Here is a 22,771-nt window from a genome sequence, read left to right as displayed (position 1 = left end):
TGTATGCCTTTTTATTAAATTCACTGAAAGACAAGTTGTTACGTTGGTTTGTGTCTTGTTTTAACAGAAACTGCCACCACACTATCTGTGTAATATTCTGGCATAGAAATGCTGTACACATTAAGATGGAGAGGAACAGGGTGTTTATGGGGCCCCTCCAGCTCCTTTTTGCACTTGGGCCCCTTAATATCTTTGGGGTCAATTTGACCCCATTCAATGTTTAACATCTAATAAATGATTGACCACATCATTTTTTTTGCTTCATATTGAATGACTTTTCCTAATTTAATGGGGACAACTGGGTAAACATAAAATTAAAATGATGATATGTTTTCAATGTCCTGTGTACATGCTGTACGCATCGGTGTTCTTTGGGGTCAATTTGACCCCAGACTGTTTTAGCTGTATAAAACATATAAAAAATATCAACATTTTACACACATTTGTTTTGGATGATATTGAGGTCACTATAACATGCAACTTTATAATCTTCAAAAAGCTTTAGGGCCCTAACCTAACATAACCATAACTGTAGTAGTGCGAGAACCACTGATAGTTCACACGACATGGGGCAGGGGAAACATCATTCTCGCGAAAACCTTGATATTTCCCCACGTTTTGGGGGCGGCAAAATATGGTTCCCGTGAAGATATTGATTTTATTTAAAGGGCTATTTAGGTAGTCAACAAACAAACATAAAGTACCTGACACATAAACTCGGGTAACAATTTGAATTATAATCATTTTCTGGAGGTTTAAATTGCTGGGGTCAAATTGACCCCAAGGATAAAAGATGTTAGTAAATTTGAAGGTAACAGGAGGGTTAAAAGATTAATCCGGCCATGGTGTGGCGTCGTGGGAATGAAAGACTGTAGCTGTGAGCAGATAAAGCTATTATCTTCTAGTCTAGTCCATCACTCAGTAAAACCATTCTGATTCTGCGCAGTGCGCCTCTCCTCTCTCCGCTTCCCATGACGTAATTCGACGCGCCTGTCAGAAACCAGGAAGTGGCAGTCTCTCGGCTGTTGTTTGTGTTCGTCGGCTCTAGTCGGCTGTGTTTTTACGGATCTTCTGCGAGGCCGAAATGGCGACGTTTATTTCAGTCCCGTTAAAGAAGTCGTCTGAGGTGGATCTAGTGAAGCCTCTGTCTAAGTTTGTGACGGCTACATACCCGGCCGGAGAGGAGCAGGTCGAGTACCTCCGAGCCGTGGAGGAGCTCAACAAGCTCCGCAGGAACGCGCTGGGGAGGCCGCTGGACAAACACGAGAGCTCCCTGGAGGTCCTGCTCAGGTTAGAAAACACTCCTTTAACAACTCACTAACACTATCCACCGTGTTAGTATCACTCAGAGAGACCTTTCTTCACCTGTCGAGGTGAGTTAGTGAGAGGCACTGCCGCACCCAGATGTGTTAGCTTCTAGTGGCTAACATGGGAGCTAACGTGGAGCTAATTATGCTAACAAGCTAATTATGCTAGGAGACTTTTACAGATTCAAAGATTCAAAGATTCAAGATGTTTATTGTCACCAGCTGGTTATACAGTTATACAGGTACAATCAATGTGGAATACTTTTTGCTGGGAAGCTCCATTAAAATAATAAGTTATATTACAATTACAATTAGTTATATTACAATTATATTACAATTACAATTAGTTATATTGCAATTATAATTACAAATACTTTAAGTTATATTACAATTACATTATATTCAATTACAATTAGTTATGTTACAATTAATTATATTACAATTACAATTAGTTATGTTACAATTAGTTATATTACAATTACAATTAGTTGTATTACAATTAGTTATATTACAATTATAAAAGGAAATACTTTGTACAAGGGCATATTAAGAATATATACATTAAGAACATATACAGTATATACATTATAAGATATATTTTTGTGTGAGAAGGTGTCGTATGAATTATCTATTTAAAAGTCTGATGTCCTGGTTAGGCTTTTCTCACCATAATAACTGACTCATGTGAGAGCCATGCCAAGTTTCCCCTGAGAGGCTGACACAGACTCAGCTAGCTTGTTTAGCTTCTTTAACTGAACTGTCAGTGACTTATATAATGATATTAGTCATGTTAGTTGAGCTAACTTAGTTATGTATTCCCAAGTTACATGGTTTACCTTAGCATTAGCATTATCTTCAATGCTAGGGTTACACATGTTTATGTTTAAACTGTATGTCGCCAATGTTTCCCTGAGTTGTGTGCCTTAAGGTGTTTATTTATTTTTGTATTTTTTGTATTTTTTTTGTTTTTGTTTGTTTTTTTCCCTTTAACTAATGTTCTTTTTTAAAATTATTATTTAAGGTTGAAGGAATACATACACATACTTGTAAAGGGACATACAGACAACAACATATATAAACAAAAAAGAGAAACATAAGGAAAAGAAAAGAAAAAAAAAGTACTACCCGTTGTAATAGTGCAGTGTCAACAGATAAGTTCATATTCATATACATACATATTCATATACATACAACCAACCTCATATATAGATATATATACATACAGTATATACATATGTCTATATCTACGCTTACACTATTATCTATTCTATTATACAGACCAAAAAAAGGACATATTTACATCCCTTTAACTACTTATGTTCTTTGTATTTGCTTGTCTCCATTTTTGTTTGCCCTTAGTTCCTAGTATTGTCTGTTTTTGTTGATATATTTATCAGAAATGAAGCACGATACACACACACCACGGAAGTCTGTATCAGTAACATACACATGCTTCATAATAAAACATTTTTGAAACAGAATTAGCTTCAATGTTCAAGATAAACTTTATTCTTCCCACGATGAAACACAGACATCAAACATGATAAAATGTTTAAAATATAAATATAATAACACATGCTAAAACTCACCACAAAAGCTTAAATAAAACTATACGTCAGTGACAGCATTTCATAACATTTGGAGTACATACAGTCATCATTATTACATTTTTAAGACTGAGCATCCTCTGACTCATCCTGTTCCTGAGTTTGGTTATGACATTAACAGAGGTCACAGCTACTAACAATAAATTAGGAATATACCCAGATCACCAGCCTTCAAATCCATTCACACATATTCAAACCCATGAGCACCTTACATGAGCTATGTACTGTATCTGCACAGCACCGGTGAGGAAGTCCAAGCACAGCCAGCTCTCCTGTCAGATGTCAGTCACATTCAGGTTCCCACGTTAAGTCCAGACCTTCAGTCCACGTGTAGCCACATGATCAGACATCCAGGGTGGCTGGAAAAGAGAACTACAGCTTTTCATATCAGCAATCGGAGATGAATACGATAGAGCATAACAACTGTGTGTCTAGGAGAGTCAGAAGTAAGATAGCAGGAGCTACAGAGAAGGCCTGTACATTCTCTGCCAGTGGATTTTATGTTTTAAATAGCTGCTCTGGTTGGAAAATACTTGTTACATACAGTATATACACAAAGAGCAAAGGAGGGTCACACTGCCAACCACTTTGCGTAGAGGAACCGGGACAGAAATAGGATTTATGTTTGTTTAACAAAGTTCCTCTGTGTCTAATGCTCCATTCACCCCGCCTAGCTGTTGTTGACTGCTTTCTTGCTTTTATCCAGTTACCAGTAAACAGGCTTATAATAAATTAATGACAGAGCACTAATGCACTAATGCTCTTTATCCTTCATATCGTGTATGAAAACCATACACTTATTAATAACCCAACATACTGAAATCCTAGGTGACATGCAGATGCAGACTTTGCCCTCTCTCTTGTCAGTCTTTCTTCTCTATGACTCATTAGTTATTTAATGCTCAGGGTTTGCCCAGATTACGTCAGGCAGGTATGCACTTGCAGGGTGCCGGTCTTCCATTTTTCTCCACTATGAGCTTTTTCCACCCACAGTGCAAAGGGGAATTGTCTAGCAAGTGCCAGGATTAAACTTTTTATACTAAAAATTATATGAGCTCAAGGTGCTGACTAGGGATGAGTTATGATTTTCGATTTTTCGATTAGTCGTTATTTATTAAAACATTTAATAATTAATGCGACTATTCGTCCCATCTTAAAAAATATTTATATTTCCCTTGTATTAACCGTTTTATTATTCAAATAATAATCGAATAATACCAAGTGATTTTCAAATAGTATTTTTGCTTAAAATGCACATCACTAGTGCTGACTCTTAGGGTTGGAAATTAGCACCAGCCACCAGCCAAATGCTTGTAAAATATGCAAGTGGCTGCTTCACTCACCAGCCAAAATAACAATGGTAATCTATTGAGTAGATTTGTAGATTTTGGAGTCCACCAGCCACAGCGGCTGGTTGATAAAAAAGTTAATTTCCAGCCGTGGTTGAGTGTTAAAGTCCAACAGCTACACTGGAGTAATGCAGAAAATGTACTTTCCTTTTAACACAATGGGTTGTTTTCACTCATGTGACTTTGTAATGCTATCCTGTGAGATTCTAAATTTAGGGAAAAGAGAGAGCTGGTGTCAGATCTATTGACATATAACCTGAGTTGAGGTACCAACATTTGTATCAGGAGACTAATTGTTGGATAGGTGTATCCCTGCCTGGTTTATGTCAACGGTTTATAAGACAGTATTTGAGTGAAATAGTGACAGAAAATCCAGAAAATGTCATCTGTAGTGCCTGAAAAGGAAATATTTTTAACAGGATCTGAATGATTTGCCCACTGTTTTAATCTGGCGATATAACTATGGCGTCAAAACAGTCTCACAAACAAATGTCAAGTTTTGTAAGTTGTAAAACACAATGCACAAATAAATGCAGAGTGATTTGTACCTGTAAATATCTATCTTTATCTATGCCTTTAATTCACATCTCGTATATCATCATTTGTACATCAACTTTGCGTTTTTCAAAGGACATATATTTGTGAATTTCCACCTTACTTTTGTGGATTCTTCTGAGACTGTTTTACTGGGTTAGTAGTCGCACAGTCATGGTATTGGCAACAAGATGGAAGCTATCATGTTAGCATTGCCACTCCTTGGCTCTCTGCACATGTCGCCCGTCAGCCATGTGCCAGGTAGCCTGGGCGACGGGCCCTATCCTTTTCAAAGCCGGCTGACACACAGCTAGTGAGTCACCATGGTAACCATTGTTTTGTCCAGGCTGTTTCTTTTTCTCTTTAGTAAAATGCTAGACACACCTCATCTCAGCTTTCCTCTGTGCATGTGTGTCCTTGTGTATCTGAATGGGGGAAACATAAGGATAACACACTCTATATGTTTGTAGTTCTGTATATGAAGCCAGTCTTTGTTTAAGTTTGCACATAAATATAGACTGGCTTTGGATGGGTGGATGAACCGGTGAAAGGGGATTCCCAAACCGGCCATTATGCATGTTGTCATTTCTAAAAATAACTTTCCACATCACCGGTATAGATACTGATAAGACAAAGAGCTGAGGCAGCCGTCACTGACTCTGTGTCTGTGCACACTGCAGTGTGTTTGCCTGTCCTGATATTTTTTCCTGACTCATTGTCAAGTGTCTCTGAAATGACAGAGCTTCCTCAGACCTCGGATCTGCAGTTATGTCATAATAATTACTACCCTTTTACCCAGTTTCTCAATTATGATTTAGTGTACAGACTTATCCCTTATTTATTTCCCTTTTTTAAAACTTAACTTAACCTAAACTTAAGTTCAAATGATCTGTAGAAAACAATTAGAGCAGGTATGTTTAGGTTTACACGGCGCATAAGAAAACATTATTTTAATCCTGCCATTTCTTTCTCTCTCCAGATACTATGACCAACTGTGTGCTGTCGAGGCCAAGTTCCCCTTCTCTGAAAACCAGGTAACTGATTGGACAGCACACATGCGGGTTAGACTTAGTTCCCAAACAGAAGAACTTGAACACAAAGCGTCTCTCTGTTTCCACAGCTCTGCTTAACCTTCACATGGAAGGATGCCTTTGATAAAGGATCGCTGTTCGGTGGCTCAGTCAAGCTCGGTAAGCGCAACCTCACATACATTTGTGTCCATGGAAGTAGATCAGTGCATTCTGCATATCAAAACAAGTTCATGCCCCCAGGGTGCATATCTGTTATACTATCTCTTACTATCTGTCGCTTTGTGTGTCTATCTGGCTCTATCTCTCTCACACACACACAATGAGAAACAAAGCTGTCTCGCATAAATAGGTTTTATTCTGCATCCAGAAACAGGTCTGACAAGGTGCCTTATAGGGTTTGAATACAAATTATCCACTGAAGATAGTGTGTGTCAGGGTCAACAGCAATAAACAAACTAAATAAAAAGGAATAACGAGAGAGAAAAAAATATTCCCATGTTGAAGACTGCTCTTTGTTGAGTTCAGTCTTCACTGTTCACGCTTGAATCTTTTGTCTACTGTGGTGAATTGTGGGAGCTCATGACTGTGGGGATTTCTTTCCAGTGTACTCTGAGTGAGAAAAATGTAGAATGAAGCAGTAGAAAGAAAGTGTTGGTTGAAGAAAATGCCAACCCCACACAAAAAACAAGCTGTCAGTATCCAAGGAATGAAAGATAGATGTCAATTTCCCCCTCTGTCTTCACTTTATAGCTGTGGGAACAAAACTACAAATCAGTCTTCAGTTGAAACCGGCCAGCATGTTATGAAAGCGTATTATTCTGTAAATCAAATTATCCCTGAAAATAACCAGAATGCATTTTAAGACTCAGATGAAGACAACAAAAAGGCACTCCGACAAGTAATTTCTTGTTTGTTTTTGTTTTTGTGTATTGCAGCTTTGGCAAGTTTGGGCTACGAGAAGACATGCGTGTTGTTCAACGCAGCAGCTCTGGCCAGTCAGATCGCCTCCGAGCAGAACCTGGACAACGACGAGGGACTGAAGGCTGCAGCCAAGTTCTATCAGGTGGGCCGACTAACACACACAGTAACATGTACTGCTTGATTTAAGAAAACCCAGTGGAAATTACTGTATGAATTTAGGACTGTTATACTGTTTAATCAGATCTATGCAGATCAACTCTGTCGTGGTTCAGATGTTCACTGGAAGCATCTTTTAGGAGTCTGTTCACATTTACAATATTGTTTTGTCAACATTTGTTGTTTTACAAGCATATTGAATATAAATTTGCATTTCCGATTTGTAACTGATACTACAGTTATTTACGCCTTTTAATATGATATAATCTTTTATGCTCTTTTTAATCCCCTGCTTCTCAGACTTGTGAGAGGGACGTGACCTAAACAAACAAGAAATACTAGTTTCACTCTATGTACACGTCTGTTCAAAAGTTTGGAATCGCCCATTATGTCGATTTATTTCTTCTCTCCTTCAATAATGTTCATTTAACAGATGTAAAAACAGTATAATTCAGACATCAAATGTATTATTTATTTGAAAGTTGTGGCCTATAAATGAAGAATAATTAATAATTAAAACTTCCATTTAGTCGTTGTCCCCACAGTGTAGTGTTGCATGACGGGGGAATAATGTTGGAACCATTTTTCCCTCCAAATACCCTCCAATTTTTATTTTTTTTTCCAGTCCAGAAAAGCGTAAGTAACCCTAGATAAATATTGAGCTACAAGGATGCAATTGGGCTCTAAATAATTTGGGAACCTGCTTTTCTTTGGGCCCTAGTGCAAACCCCAGACTAACCTAAGTTTTAAGAATAGTTTTGCTAAAGCAATACGCCATGTACAATTACAACATTACTTTTTTTGCAAACCCGTCATACAAAATAAAATCTATGTGTACTTGTACAACCTAAAAGCATGAAAGAACATTCAAAAATATAGAGTAGTACCCAATCAAGCTACTGTGGGAGGAGATTCCAAACTTTTGAACGGTAATGTATGTAAAGACAAGTAAATGCATCACAATGCGTTTTAGGTAAATTGTCAGTAAATTTTGTCATTGATATACATTCATGTGAGATCATTGAAGTGAATTTTGCGGTCCAGAGATGTAAGCTCCTCTGGCAGACATCGACCTGGGGCACGTTTCAACAAATTCGCAACATGAGATTGTTTCCCCTCCTGTTAGTTTTGAAATGTTTCACTAATCAAAATAAACTCCATACTTGTGACTCGAGCATGTGAGAGGTCTTGCAGTTTAATCTGCTATTTTGTGACTGACAATCAGTGACAGTGTTGGCAGTAGTTTCTCATCTGTTTCTCTCTTTATCTGTCTCTCTATTCAGCTGGCCAGCGGAGCGTTTGGCCACATCAAGGACACGGTGCTGTCAGCGCTGAACAGGGAGCCCACCATGGACATCTCCCCCGAGACTGTGGGCACCCTGAGCAACATCATGCTGGCCCAGGCCCAGGAGGTCTTCTTCCTCAAAGCCACCTCAGGTACCAAAGGACAGACACCTCAAGGGTCCAAACCACAGACTGTATATATAGATGATATACTGATATAGATGGGCGACACGTCTCCACTTCCTCCCACTGTACAAAAGTGAAGCCAAAATATCCCGGATACGGAGCTGCCATCTTGAGATTTTGACGTCATAAGGAGCCGGAGTTTGCGCAGTAGTGATCGGGGGGCTGGAGCTGCGGTATCGAGGTCCCGCCCACACACCCTCCCGGGCCAATCACGGGCTGCAGCTTGATAGCATGAGCCACCTAGCGGCTACATTTGCACAACGGTGGCTGTTTGGCTAGAAAGACACAATAACTAACCGTAATCTCTCTATAACTACATTTATGATCAAATTGACACGTGTTCTATTACAGACTTGTGATGGTTATGGAACGTTAAAGTTACATCTCCTCTCGAGCCTCTGGCTCCGCGACTACTTCACTCAGAGCAGCTGTCAATCACAGCTGTCAAACTTGACGTCTCACCCCATTTTTATAGCATCAAAATAACTAATTAAAACCAAACTTATCAGAACAATGAACACCTGAACAAACATCAGCATAAGAACTACCTAAAACGACAGAAACCATCTTTGGGAAAAATGTATTTGTCGTGTGCTTTGACTTTTTAGTTTGGCTCAAGTCCCATCCACTAACATGGAGGGGATGGGATTTATGACCTATACTGCAGCCAGCCACCAGGGGGTATCAAGATGTTTTGGCTTCACTTTTGGGGAGTTGTCATGCGTCTATCTTTATATACAGTCTATGGTCCAAACACAGTCTTCACTTAGAGACTATCACATCATAAACTGCTGTAGAGACTTTCAAGCCTTTTCAGTGCACTATTATGATTATCTAGTTTTAAAAGTGCGTCATAGACGTGCTTAGTCTTTTGCTTGGTAATGTTTATAAAAAGTTTATGGACACTGTTGTCACAAATCTGCCAGCCCCCCAGATATAAGGGAAGCAGAGCAATTGCACTTTGAATAAATAGCATCTTTAATCATGCACATTTTTTGCTTTAAGATCATTTATAGCGATGCTAGTAGGCAGTTTTGATCCAGGTTGCCAACAGCCTGTGTCCCAGTTCTGTCTGCAAAATGTTGCTTATTAGAGTTTTTAAGCACAACCGTTTTGAAGGTTACATCATAAATTAAGCTCACATTTATAAAAAAAAAAAAAAAAAATTCTGCTGAGGGGGTGAGTTCTTGTTGTTAATAGTTTTTACACTTTGTATAATGTAAGAGTAATTTCATCAGGGCGATGTAGAGACACTGTTGTGAAATGAGTGTATGCGTAACACAACAGACAGCAGCAGCAGGCCGCTCTGAAAACCACTTGGAGAAACTAACTGAATGTATAAATGTCAGTAATCAGTTAGCAAAACAGATGTTCTGATCAGCTAGTGACGATGTGTGGTTTTCAAGAACACAGCTTCTTATCTTGAGTGCGTTTTGTTTGATATGTACTTGTTAAAGTGGCTTCTCGTTCACCCAATAGATAAGATGAAAGATGCTGTCATCGCCAAGCTGGCCAATCAGGCAGCAGATTTCTACGGCGACGCCTACAAGCAATGCCAGTACAAAGAAAACCTTCCCAAGGTATGTGAAGGACACACACACAGCTACATACTAACCTATAACCGCAGGTATGAAACAAGGCAGTAAATCAGCCATGTGTTCAGTGTGGTGAAGATACATACAGAGTTTGGATTCTGTGTGGTTTGGCGAGTGTATCGTCTGTCTGATAGTGTGTATTACTGGTAAATAGACTTGAAGAGTGGTACTCAGGCTGTGGGACTGTCCAAATTGCAACTTCTCTCTGTTCTCATTGGTCCATTTCCATCCCGTCTTCACTCTGATTGGTTGGTTACTACTGAGCTGCAGTTTGACTTGTTTTCATTCTTACCATCTAATCATGGGCATCTGAAGTACTTACAGTCTGTCTAACACTGTGACTGAAACACACACATGCACACACACTACCTCAAGTTCACACTACGGATTTCATTTTTTGAGGTTAATTGAAAAGCAGGAAATAAGTAACTTGAACCAGCTGTTAGTGAGTTCATAATTAGCCTCGTTATAATGGTGCGTTTCAGACAACTCGGAACTCGAAAATTTACAACCTGCTACTAGATAAAGTGCAACAATGCAACGCCACGCAAATTCGGAGTTCCTACTTGTAAACTCGGAGCAAATCCATCTACCCCGACTTCACGGAGAAACGGTTGTCTGACGTCACACGACAACGGTAACGCACATTGTAAATGGTAAACCATTAACTGAAAGGCAACGTAAAGTACATTTGTCTGTATAAGTTCAAATAAAACATACTATCGTATAGTAAAACCTGTTCCGCGTGTAAATTTATGTCAAATTATGTCGCTTTGAGCCTTTTAGTTTTTTAATTCTTTAGAATAAAGATGTTGTTCAGTTTGGACACAGAAAAAAAGGACAGGTAAATCGATCCATATTTGAAAATAGCTGTGTGCAAAAAATCAAACACACACACAGACACTGTCAATGTCAAACGCACACACACATACACACACGCACACACACACACATGGCTATGGGACGTTTGATGAGGGTGTAGCAGCCTTTGCTGCAAGATTAAACACTCATGGCCTGTTCTGTTTTCTCTCTCGTTGTCTTCCTTTCCTTCTGCATCCCTCGTGGCGGTGGCGGCATTGGGTGTGCGTGTGTGTGCGCGCTTGTGTTGTGTTTGCGCACCTCCTGACCGCTTGTGCCTGTTTTGTGATTGGCTTTCGTGGTGCCATTTGTGATTTGACCTCGCTGGTGTGCGTCTGCCGTTTTGTGGTTTGCCTTGCCATCGTGCGTGTGCCTGTGTATATATATCTGTTTGCGTGCCTGCGTGTTGCTCTGTGGTTGCCTCTCCCTGGTCAGTATTTTTATTTTCAGGAAGTGCTGCCGGTGCTGGCGGCCAAGCACTGCATCATGCAAGCCAACGCTGAGCTGCACCAGAGCGCCGTGGCCAAGCAGAAGAAGCGCTTTGGAGAGGAGATCGCTCGCCTGCAGGTACACATTGATTCCTATCTCTCATGTCTTATGTAACCTTCAAAAAGTGGACATACATGCCTTGAAGTTCCACATCAAAAACTAGAAAACTTTTTCATGAAGCAAATTTTGTTCCTCCGTTTTCTCTCCTCTGGTCTGTTCATCCCTCCAGCATGCAACAAAGTTGATGAAGACGGTGGCGACTACTTACGACGAATATGTGAGCGTTAAGGACCTGAGTGACAAGATAAACCGAGCCCTCACCGCAGCCAGAAAAGACAATGACTTTATCTACCACGACCGCGTGCCTGAGGTCAAGGATGTAGAACACATTGGCAAGGCAGCTCTGGTCAAATCCACCACCATCACACCTCCACTCAGCCAGAAATTCACAGGTACAATACACAAACACTCAATACAGTCCATTTATTGTCAAGACACTTTGACACACTTGTAGATACTTTTATGTCTCTCTATCTGAGTATAAGAGATGAAAATGTTGTGTCAAAGTCCGTTTTTGATCCAGTTAACATCAGAAACTTTAAATGAATAGTTTGAGATTTTCCGTAAAATACACTCATTCTGTTATTTGTCAAGAGTTAGATTTCTCTGCTGGTTGCCGGGCAACCTCATGGGGAGAATTTAGTTACTGCTTTTGGTCAAGAAAAAGACCAGCACACAAAACACTGTAAAACTGCAACTTGTCGTTTTTACACTTCAGTTTTTGTACAGATTAAAGGTAGGGTTGGTAAAGATTTTAGATGGGGTGCACCGATCTGACTTTTTCAGTCCCGATACCGAGTACCGATCCCATACCAGTGTTTAATTAATAAGCTGTATGCCTCACTGTGTGGAAGTGACTGGGATCATTCTTTTATGTGTAAGGCCATATCAGGCTTAACTTAAACATTGCTTTCCTAACTTTACAAAACAAAATGTAACAAATAAATATACAGATAACATATCATAGTCAATTGTTATTTATTGTTAAAATAATAAAACAACTTAAAATCTTAAAAATTAACAGAAATTACAATTCAAGTGTAAAAAACAACAACAAATTGGTCAAAACTTAAACAGAAATTAAAATTCCAGTATATAATGTTTATAGTATATAAACATAGAATTTAATTGAATAGATCCGCCCCATTGTCACCGATATCCGATCTGGTATCTGTGCGTCCCTAATTTTAGAAACATTTTTTGTTATATTAGCTGCAATTATCATTCCATCCCAACAGTAATCAGACAGTGTTGCCAACTTGGCGACTTTCTCGCTAGATTTAGAGACTTTTGGAGCTAGTGCTGCTAGTTACTGTCATTGAAAAAGGGTTGGCAACACTGAACTCGGTTTTTCGGTTGGATCGTTTTTTTTAAATCTAGTGTACTCTTGCTAGTTTCTCAAGATCACAGACCCTGCCTTTAAACAAACAAGATGTAATATGTCATTAGTGAGCTTTATAGTTGCTGCTAGGCAGATTTTGTGACCTTCAGATAGAGCCTGGCTCGCTGTTTTCCATTCTTCATGATAAGCTAAACTAACAGCTGCTAGCTGTATTTCTCACAGACAGAAGAGAGTGGTATTGTTATTCTCATCCAACCCTTGGCATGAAAGAAAATAATTGTATATCCCGAAATAGAAGCTATTGCTTTAATGGCATATCTTTTGCTTGTATGCTTGTCTGCATATCTTTAATGTAATGCTTGTTGTCACATATAATGCTTGTTGTAATTGTATGTCAGTAGTGGGTGTGTTTGAAATATTTGGATGTGTGCTGCAGCCTTTTTAACTTTTGACATTTCTTTTTTCGCCCCTACCCCCTTCCCTCAAGAGGCTTTGCCTTTTGCCAGGCCGCCATTGCAAATAAGAATTTGTTCTGAATGACTTGCCTGGTTAAATAAAGATGAAACAAAAAAAATATCTGTGATAATTTGTCAGCATTTATGCTGCCCAGTCAACTCTCATTCCTCACAATTTGTTCAGAAGTTTTACTTTAACATATTTCCCAATGTTTTACTCAGATGTTGTAAAAACAACATGAGAATTTCTGAAGCAAATTCCCATTCAAGGACATTAAATGTAAGACAGCAGCGTCCCATTCCATTTAAGTTGCCGACCCTCTTTGTTTTCGCACAACCCCATCCGAACTCTCTAAAAACATGACCCCCAAACTTATTGTAAAGGGACTGGATGACTCCAGATGGGATCTTAACTAAAGCACTCTCCGCCTGGCTTGTTTTTTTTTTTAATCAGTTGTTTATGTTGTTCTTATCTCTTCAGACTTGTTTGAGAAGATGGTCCCCATGGCGGTGCAACAGTCCATGAGCATTTACGGCCAGAGGAAGGCTGAGACTGTTAACAGACTGGTGGGAACGATGAGGGAGGCCACCAATCTCTGCAACGGGTATGCTGTCCTGTGTCTATATGAGTGTTGCTTGTTACTATGCAGGTGAAATTGTCTTCCTATGGACATGTCCATAAGCTCTTGTGTCTCCATGTATGGATGCGTTTATTAAGAACGTAATGATGTACCAGGCTCCATTAAAATGTCAATAGAAGAACTTGTGTATTTAGTATAGTGCCTTTAATAGCAGTTAAGTACTTGTATCACTCTATTAGATGGCGCCAATAAGTGCACAATAGTGCACAAGTTGTTGTTTGGAGATCATAATAACTGACCGATGCTTTGTAACTGTTCATCAGGGTGTTGGCATCCCTAAACCTGCCCGCTGCCCTGGAGGACCTGTCAGGAGACTCTATCCCACAATCCATTGCTGAGAAGGCCCGAGCCATCGTGCAGCTGGGAGGACTGCAGAGCATCGAGCAGCTAATCAGAGACCTGCCCGAGCTCCTGACCCGCAACAGAGAGATCCTGGACGAGGTCAGACACCCATAAACACACTGAATAATAGATATGCTACTGCACATAACCAGTGATCTAACCGTAGCCACAAATTAGTTTTAAAAGTAAAGCAGGCACTTTTAGAATTACAGCTTTTGTAACAGCTTGTTTGTCATATGGCTTTGCTTTCCTGACAAAGAAGCATATGAATGTAATGCTGGTTAGCAGCTTTTCTGCCATCACTACCAGAAGAACACATGAATGCTAAAAACTCATAATCGTCCCTAATGGCGGAAATCCCAGATCAGGATCATCACTGAAATCTAATCCACTGATCTTTGGGCCAAGGACTGTCTGTCCACCAGCTTCAGCCAACCCATTTTTTTAGACATCTTGCTGACAAACAAATAAACAGACGGGAGTAAAAACATAAAACTGCTTCCAAGTTTGTTGGCAGAGTTGAAAAGTCCACACCCAAAATGTCCTTATTTCCCCCCAAAAAGTAGTCGGTTGTGTTGTTTTAAAGGCAACGAGCAACAAAGCCGCCCACACATGATGAATGATAAAACCGCTCTGTGCTGGCTGTGCCATTGTTTTCCTATGAGGAGAGTGGTGCCGCCCGACTAGGCGGAAGCGTTACTCTGGCCGTGGCGCACCGCTCGAAATCTCTGAGTGCTGCGCTCAAAGTACAAATTATTTAAACTTTGACCTCGGTTGCTGCTGACCTTTCAAAGCGCAACCAATAAGACAACAGCTGCAACTGTTGTTGTTGTGAATGGCGTTCCTTGCGCACTTATTTAACCGGCTAAAACACACTAAAGTACATTTCTGCTGGCCAAAAAGCCAACTTTGTATTATTTACTAGCATTTCTGGATATTACACATGAAAGTAGTGCAGAAACAATTAATCAGTTGATTGAAAGAAAATTGAACAGACACAGAAAATGGTCAACAGTTTTTATTATCGCATAATCATTGAAGTTATTTATCATGTAAAAATACCAAATATTTTCCAGCCTCCAGTGTGAGGGTTTGCTGCTCTTCTGTCTTCTGTCAATGCCAGTCTAGACTTTTATTGTGAAATGGGAGGAAGGAGTGGATCTGGTCTGTGCTGCCAAGGTTGTCAAGGTTGAAACCAGTAATACAGTTTGCTGTCTTGCTGTCCGTGTTGTTGTTTCATAAATATAGGAACAACTCAACCTGTTCCGCACAACGTGATTTGTTGATGCCTTAATTTGCGGTGCAAAAGCTCAGAAATCGGCCTTGTTCCGGAAAAAAAATGTATGCTTTTTCACCACGTAGTATTCACACTCTGTGTGAAAGTAGACATTTCCTTGAGCTCTCTGAACTTTACTATTTTCTTACAAATTTATAGACAAAATGCTTCATTGATAAATCAATAAGATTTATTGATAATTCTTAGTTGCTGCCCTACAAGAAGTTATGGTCTGTATAGGTGCAATGAGATGGCTGAGACATTCTACTCTAAAATAGTCCTCCAAAGTCAGATACTACTTAATATCACAAGAGAAATAAAGGTGTAATCATCTGAGGCTCTACTGTGTGTGTTGTTAAAGTCTTCGGTATGTTTGTGTGTCGTGTTCGTCTTCAGTCTCTGAAGATGCTGGATGATGAAGAGACGACCGACAATGATCTGAGAGCCAAGTTCAACCAGCGCTGGAACAGAACCCCCTCTGGAGACCTCTACAAGCCCCTTCGTGCAGGTACACACACGCACTTAAAACACGTCAGTCTTGTTTCCTTTTTTCGTTCATGAAGTTTGTCTCCATTTAATCTACAATGCTCCTAGTCTCTTCTTCTTTCTTTCCTCCTCCTCTCTTGTCACCTCTAACCTTACCTCCCTTCCTCCCTTCTCCCCCCCAGAGGGAGCCAACTTCCGCAATATCTTGGACAAGGCCGTACAGGCGGACCAGGTGGTGAGGGACCGCTACAACACCCACTGTGAGATGATCGCCCTGCTGTGTAAACCAGAGAACGAGCTCAACGCCGCCATCCCCTCCGCCAACCCGACCAAGACACTGCAGGGCAGCGAGGTCTGTCCGCTTGTACTAATGTCTTTATATCTTTGTATTGCCAGATAATGTAAAACTTTTTTATTGTAATGGTTAGTTTTTTAGCTCAGGGTGTGTCACCTCATCCCAAGGTATTTAGTGTGCCACGTAAACATAGACTCCTGCTGTACAGAAACACCCAGTGGACATTGTGTGCTTTATGGCCCCGTCCCTCCTCCCAACAGTAGCTCCATTTTTCATTTTGTTTGCTGACTTTGCATTGTGTGTCACTGGGGAGCTTAAACTAACGAAGCAAGCAGAACTGGGAGAGCACGAGGAAGAAGTGCACGTCTCTGCACAGCTACACTGTATTCATGCTAAAGTGAAAAACAACAGTGTATTGCAGTCATCATAAGGGCAAGAGGTCAGGGATTCATGTAGGATAGAGCACTGAAAGGGATGAAGCAGTCAAGATGTATGTGCATGTCCAATCCACAACTTGTCCATCTTCACCCAGGTGGTGAACGTGCTGCGCGCCCAGCTCGCCCAGCTGGACGAGATGAAGAAGGAGAGGGAGACCCTGGAGGGAGAGATCAAGGGTGTGACCTTTGACATGTCTACCACCTTCCTGACAGCGCTCGCCCAGGACGGAGCCATCAGCGAGGAGCAGCTGTCACTCTCACAGCTCGACCAGTTGTACGGCGCCTACAACCAGAGGGTACAGGCCACCATCCGCACGCAGGAAGAAGTGCTGGGACAAGTTCAGGTATATAAACACACACAGATGGGGACATTGATGTTATTTCAGAAACAAAATATTTATTGAGCCATTAGAGAAGTTAAAGAGAAAGTTTCTTAAGGCCCTGACGCACCAGTTTGGGGCTGACGGTGAGCGTCTGTCGGCCTAGTTTTTGCGGTGTGTCCCGCACCGTCAGCTTTAGTCTTTAGGCTCTTCTCATTTTTCATCTTCATCTCATCTGATCATTCCAATACACGGATATTTTCACAACGACGTGGCCATTTGGAATGAAGCCAAGTGGTGATTGAGGGTGGTGTGAAAATAGTCGGCAGACGCTGCTTAATCTCATGTATGCATCATAACCACGGTTTGTATATCCGCCGTCCTAGATTTTCCGGTTTCCCTTTTTGAATGACGAATACATACTACCGCGACCTGCTGGTGAGGAGAGTTATTTCATCTCACGCAGGCGCAGAACGTACGTGCTAACTGTCCGTCAGCTGTAGTCTTTGCAACTTTTTGGCCAAGACAAAGGCGACCTGAGGCGACTCAACAGGCGGCCTTCGTCGCCGCTAGTTCTCTGATGTGGGGTTGGTGTGTCTGATCTTTTTTAAGGCTTTCACACACCGGGGGAGTGACGAATAAACAACACGAAAATATGAAATACTCGCCTGCGAATATTATATGTCATGGGCTTTTATTATGAAAAAAACGTGCTTATTCGCAACACAGCGTTCTGTGTGAAAGTACTCATGACAAAATCAACAGTTCGAAAAAATATATTGACCTGTCAATTAATTGCATGAAAAAAACGCTGCCAGTGTGTAACGGCCTTTAATCAGGTCATGTGTCAGCATTTTTTCTACCCTCTACCAGCTTAAAGAGTGAGCTAATAATGACATTTGACCTTTGACCTTCTTGTGAAGTACAACAAACAAAATATGAATTTCCTTACTGGAATCAATGAAGCATCTATATCAAATAAAAAACACATGCAAGCAGATCACACAGGTGTCAGCGGTTAATCTGTGATCTCCTTCCAGACGTCCCACCAGGAGTTCAGCAGTCTGAAGCAGTCCAACATGGAGGCCAACCAGAGGGAGGAGGTCCTGAAGAAGCTGGCTTCAGCCCATGACAGCTACGTTGAGATCAGCAACAACCTGCGCGAAGGCACCAAGGTACTCACTCAGCACAACGCCCCGGCACACACGTGCCTCAGCGAGGATGCACTGTACTGCAGTAATGCACATCTTGTCGGAAACTTTCTACTTATATTTGTTTGCAAGCCAGATGATTTATGTTTTTCCCCTTTTGTTTCTCCCTCCTCAGTTCTACAACGACTTGACAGAAATCCTGCTTAAGTTCCAGAACAAATGCAGCGACATCGTTTTCGCTCGCAAGACAGAGCGGGATGAACTACTTAAGTATGTACTCTCCTTGTTTTTGTCTATTTGATGGTTTGTGTGACAGTAATATGAGCTGGCTAGGGAGTAAATGTAGGCCAATCAGCAGTTTTATATATATTTATTGTTTCTTTGTTGCCTGATTTAGCTTTTAACACTCTCCGCCAATTCCAGCCTTAGTTCAAAGTGTGTTGAAGTGTAAGAATGAGAGCAGATAAATGCATGAACATGAAGGAAACGGCACAGTCATTGTTTGTGATTGTTGCTTCAGGGACCTGCAGCAGAGCATCGCCCGAGAGCCCAGTGCTCCCTCCTTCAACGTTCCTGCCTATCAGAGCACCCCAGCTGCCCCCGCTGGTGGCCCAACCCCTGCACCCAGGACCGTCTTTGTAAGCACACACAAAACAAAGCCACACGTTCAATACCACTGCAGCAGATGTGTGGCTGATGGCTAGCTATTGATCTGTCTTCTTTCTCTCTACCTGCCAGTCCCAGCAGCCACCTCAAGCCCAGCAGCAGCCCCAGGCAAAGCCCATGCCTCCAGCCAGGCCTCCTCCACCGAGCTTCACACCTCAGGCAGCCTCCACCATTCCCACCAATGCACCACCCACTGGCCCTCCCAACAGCAACCCACCACCTATGGCCCCACCAAACCAGGCCCAGGGGCCACCTTACCCCAGCTATCAAGGCTATCCAGGGTGAGTTTCCCATCACAACATCACGATTTCTGAGTACAAAACGACCCGCCTAACTGATGTCCACAGGATCCATCCTTTCCACGCTTCCTATTCATTGTTTATGTAAGAAGTTGTGCAATGCATTCTGGTTTCGTGGTGGCTCGATTCGAGAGACAGGGTGTCACGTTGCCCCCTCCTCATTTGCATAAAGTTGAGGTCTAGGCTACTTTATGCAAAACACAGGCGTCCGGTGAGACTTGCCATCTCTGGAAAATCCTGAAAAACTTTTAAATTAACTGTTGTCGATCTAAAAATTAAGACAGATTCAGCAATTTTCACATAAGATGTTTTCAGAAACACATTTTGGTGAACTAGTTTCATCATATTATTAGGGCTGTCAATCGATTCAAATATTAATTAATTGCAAATTAATCAAATTTTCTATCTGTTCAAAATGTACCTTAAAGAGAGTTTTGTCAAGTATTTAATACTCTTATCAACATGGGAGTGGACAAATATGCTTGCTTTATGTAAATGTAGGTATATATTTATTACTGGAAATCAATTAACAACACAAAACAATGACAGATATTGTCCAGAAACCCTCACAGGTACTGCGTTTAACATAAAAAATATGCTCTAATCATAACAAGGCAAACTGAAGCCCAACAGGCAACAACAGCTGTCAGTGTGTCAGTGTGCTGACTTGATTATGACTTGCCCCAAAATGGGCATGTCTGTAAAGGGGAGACTCGTGGGTACCCATAGAACCCATTTTCATTCACATATCTTGAGGTCAGAGGTCAAGGGACCCCTTTGAAAATGGCCATGGCAGTTTATCCTCGCCAAAAGTTAGCGTAACTTTGGAGCGTTATTTCGCCTCCTTCTTGACAGGCTGGTACCAATGGTTTTCTAGTTGTATTACTCCAGCTTTAATACTGAGCCTACTACAACCTAAAAGTTGCAAATTGCGTTGAAAAAATTTGTGGCGTTAAAACGAATTATCATTAACGCGTTATTATCGTAAGTTTCCAAACGAGCCACCATGTTGGTTCCAGTTTGAAAGCCTGGAGCAGCAGCCTACAAGGGAAAGCGTTCGTCCAATCAGGTGCCTAGTGCCTAGTGGCAGCCCATCAACCAGTCCAATGCTGGGAAGCGAGGCGATCCCCTCGCGTCCAAAAACGCCCCTGTGGACACATACCATTAGTGTATTGATGTCAGGATAGAGTGAACATGATTTCATCCTCCTACTAGCTCCTTCTTAGAATCCAGAGCTCTGAAAACACATGACTCTGCACTTGATTTGCTCTGATGCATGTTGTGGCTAGAAATTACTTGTAATGCATTAAAGGAATAGTTTGGGAAATATGCTCAGTTGTATTGATCTTCTTATCTTACTCTTGTAAAGGAAAAGCAAATAAGCATACTTCCCAAAATGTTGAACTATTCCTTTTACGCTTTAATTTTGGTTAATATTATTCTCATGTTTGTTTTCTCTGTTGTGATGTCCATGCAGGTATTACCAGATGCCTATGGGCTACAGTGCGTATGGTTACGGCCAGTTCAACATGCCCAACATGCCCAACATGCCCACCATGCCCAACATGCCCTACATGTCCTACCAGCAGACTGCAGGACAAGGCGGCTACCCAGCAGCCCCTCCTACCGGACAGCCCTACCCTGGCTACCCCCAGCAACCCCCTCAGCAGCAGCCCTACTACCCTCAGCAATAACTCCCCTCTAACATCCCCTCATTCCTCTTCTCACAAGTTAACACCAAATAAAAAATACCCCCAGCAATAACACTTCATCTCCATTAGCTCCCTCCCCTCTCATCTTTTTGTTTTCTCACACTAACAGCAGCTATAGAAACCCAAGACCCTCAGAGCTGCTTTGCACTTCTCTCTGAAACCCTTTATTACTTTGCCACCTCTATCCTTTTTCATTTTCCTCTTCTTTGTTCTATCCAAGCTCATGTTTTCTGGGTTCTGACTGCACTTTTCCTCAACTTTCATTAATGCACTAAACCCCTCTTTTGCCTGTTATTTTTTTACATACTCATTTTCTAATGGTTTTGTTAATTGTTTAACTTAAACCTTTAACTGGTTTCCACGGACTCTGTCTGGGCTGGACTGCTGTAAACACTCATGGAGGTGCACGAATCCTGGGATGGCTCTTCGTTTCCTGGTTTGGGTGTTATGTGTTGGGTGGGCGGACAGGTGATCATTGCTAGTCTGATAGGAGGGCACAGCCACATCCTCAACCCCCCACCCACTCAATCAACCCCCATATCAACTATATTCCTATTTTTGTAATGAATACTGACGCCTCGCTGATGTATAAACCTATAAAAACGAATGGCCTGTAGGTTTTCTAATGTAGATTATGACTGTTGAGAGATCTGCTCTCTTTTTCTTTCTCTCTCTCTCACCCAGGGAATGTCGGTTTATTTCTGTGTTACAATCAGATGCTATACAAGTGGGAGAAATGGCTCTATTATATAAATATATGTATAAATAAGACTCTGTACGTGGTTAACCGAGACACTTTGTGTGCTGCACTCTCATGCTCTTTGTGTTTATTTTTATTCCTCAGCTCTAATGTGATTAAAAAAACATCAACTGCCAGCCATAATGTGTCCGTCTTTACATGTTGGATGTCTTTAATTGTGTTTTCACAATCACAAAGTGTGGAGGTTTGTAAAGCAGCCAGAAGAGGGCAGTCCTGCAGCTCACAGAGGGAGCTGTTCACCTGCCATTGTCTCTCCTTTTCAGCCAATTGGGGAGTGAGTTGTGCCATCTGACTAATCGGACGCCCTTTGACCTCTCGAGCATTGGGGGCAGATCCCATTTAGATGACATGCAAATTCCGTTCCAGTTGAGGTCGTGATCTCATCCAATCATATTTCCCCGCAGGTGATTTCTCCACAGACAGATTTCATCCCCAGATATTTATTCAGTGTCAGGAGACGCTAATGATTTCACATATCTCCTCCTTGTGTATGTGTGTGTGTGTGTGTGTGTGTGGCAGGGAGGCAGATGGCAGCGCAGTGTGATGTCTGGAAGGATGCATGGAGATGTTGGCAGAGAGCTGCTGGTCCCCTGCCTGCATCCATCACTCCACCTCTCTCCATTTTACCCTCTATTCTCTCCGTCTAATCTGTTCTTCTCGAGTTCCTATCTGCTAAAAAAAACCACCATATTTCACTTCACTTTCCCCTCTGCGCTCTCCAATCCTTTGTTTTCCCTTTCCTCCTCATCATATGTTCATTTGCTTCGAAGCTTTTTTCTGTATACCACCTGTCTTTTTATATCCTCAGCTGCTGCTGCTCTCTTCTCCATTTATTTCTCCCCTGGCTCTGTTTTTGCTTACCATTCTCCCCCGTCCTTGCTTGCCCAAGCCGCAAATCGTTGGCAGTGCTAGTTGTCTTCACTGGTCAGTATCTCTTGGCTCATAAACGTCTCATAACATCACGTCATTCTCCAGTGTGTGTGTGTGTTTGAGAGTGAAACTCACACACTTTTAATCAGATCTAACAGCTCGCATCTCCCTACTGGAAGTGACAACAACACACATATACACACACACACACACACAGCCATGTTCCTCTCTATCTATCTATACAGCATGCCGTTGCTGCCAAAGCCAATTGTAGCTCTGGATGTGTTTATCAAAGGTGTCTCAGGCGCTTAATTTTAACAAGACGTTCTCCACCAGAGGAGT

At 41.4% G+C, this 22,771-nt stretch overlaps 1 protein-coding gene across 2 annotated transcripts; it reads left to right on the top strand.

Annotated features, from left to right (window-relative positions):
- The first annotated feature begins 980 nt into the window (after positions 1 to 980).
- Positions 981 to 21,675, top strand: pdcd6ip (programmed cell death 6 interacting protein). 2 transcript variants are annotated; one of them, XM_074612380.1, is made up of 18 exons: positions 981 to 1,290; positions 5,777 to 5,831; positions 5,918 to 5,987; positions 6,764 to 6,891; positions 8,189 to 8,342; positions 9,855 to 9,955; positions 11,279 to 11,395; positions 11,547 to 11,769; positions 13,656 to 13,779; positions 14,079 to 14,256; positions 15,830 to 15,941; positions 16,102 to 16,271; positions 16,747 to 16,995; positions 18,012 to 18,146; positions 18,298 to 18,392; positions 18,643 to 18,760; positions 18,861 to 19,069; positions 20,565 to 21,675. In XM_074612380.1, exons 1-18 carry the CDS (start codon positions 1,085 to 1,087, stop codon positions 20,779 to 20,781), a joined length of 2,661 nt encoding a protein of 886 aa, XP_074468481.1. In that variant the 5' UTR covers positions 981 to 1,084; the 3' UTR covers positions 20,782 to 21,675. The 2 variants fall into 2 exon arrangements, with proteins under 2 accessions (XP_074468481.1, XP_074468480.1); XM_074612379.1 differs by having other exon boundaries at positions 11,264 to 11,395.
- The last annotated feature ends 1,096 nt before the right edge of the window (positions 21,676 to 22,771 follow it).

The sequence above is a fragment of the Sebastes fasciatus genome, chromosome 17 (assembly GCF_043250625.1).
Source record: "Sebastes fasciatus isolate fSebFas1 chromosome 17, fSebFas1.pri, whole genome shotgun sequence".
In the NCBI taxonomy this organism is placed as follows: Eukaryota; Metazoa; Chordata; class Actinopteri; order Perciformes; family Sebastidae; genus Sebastes; species Sebastes fasciatus.
The sequence above is the reverse complement of the archived record's forward strand: the minus strand, read 5'-3'. Positions and strand labels throughout refer to the sequence as shown.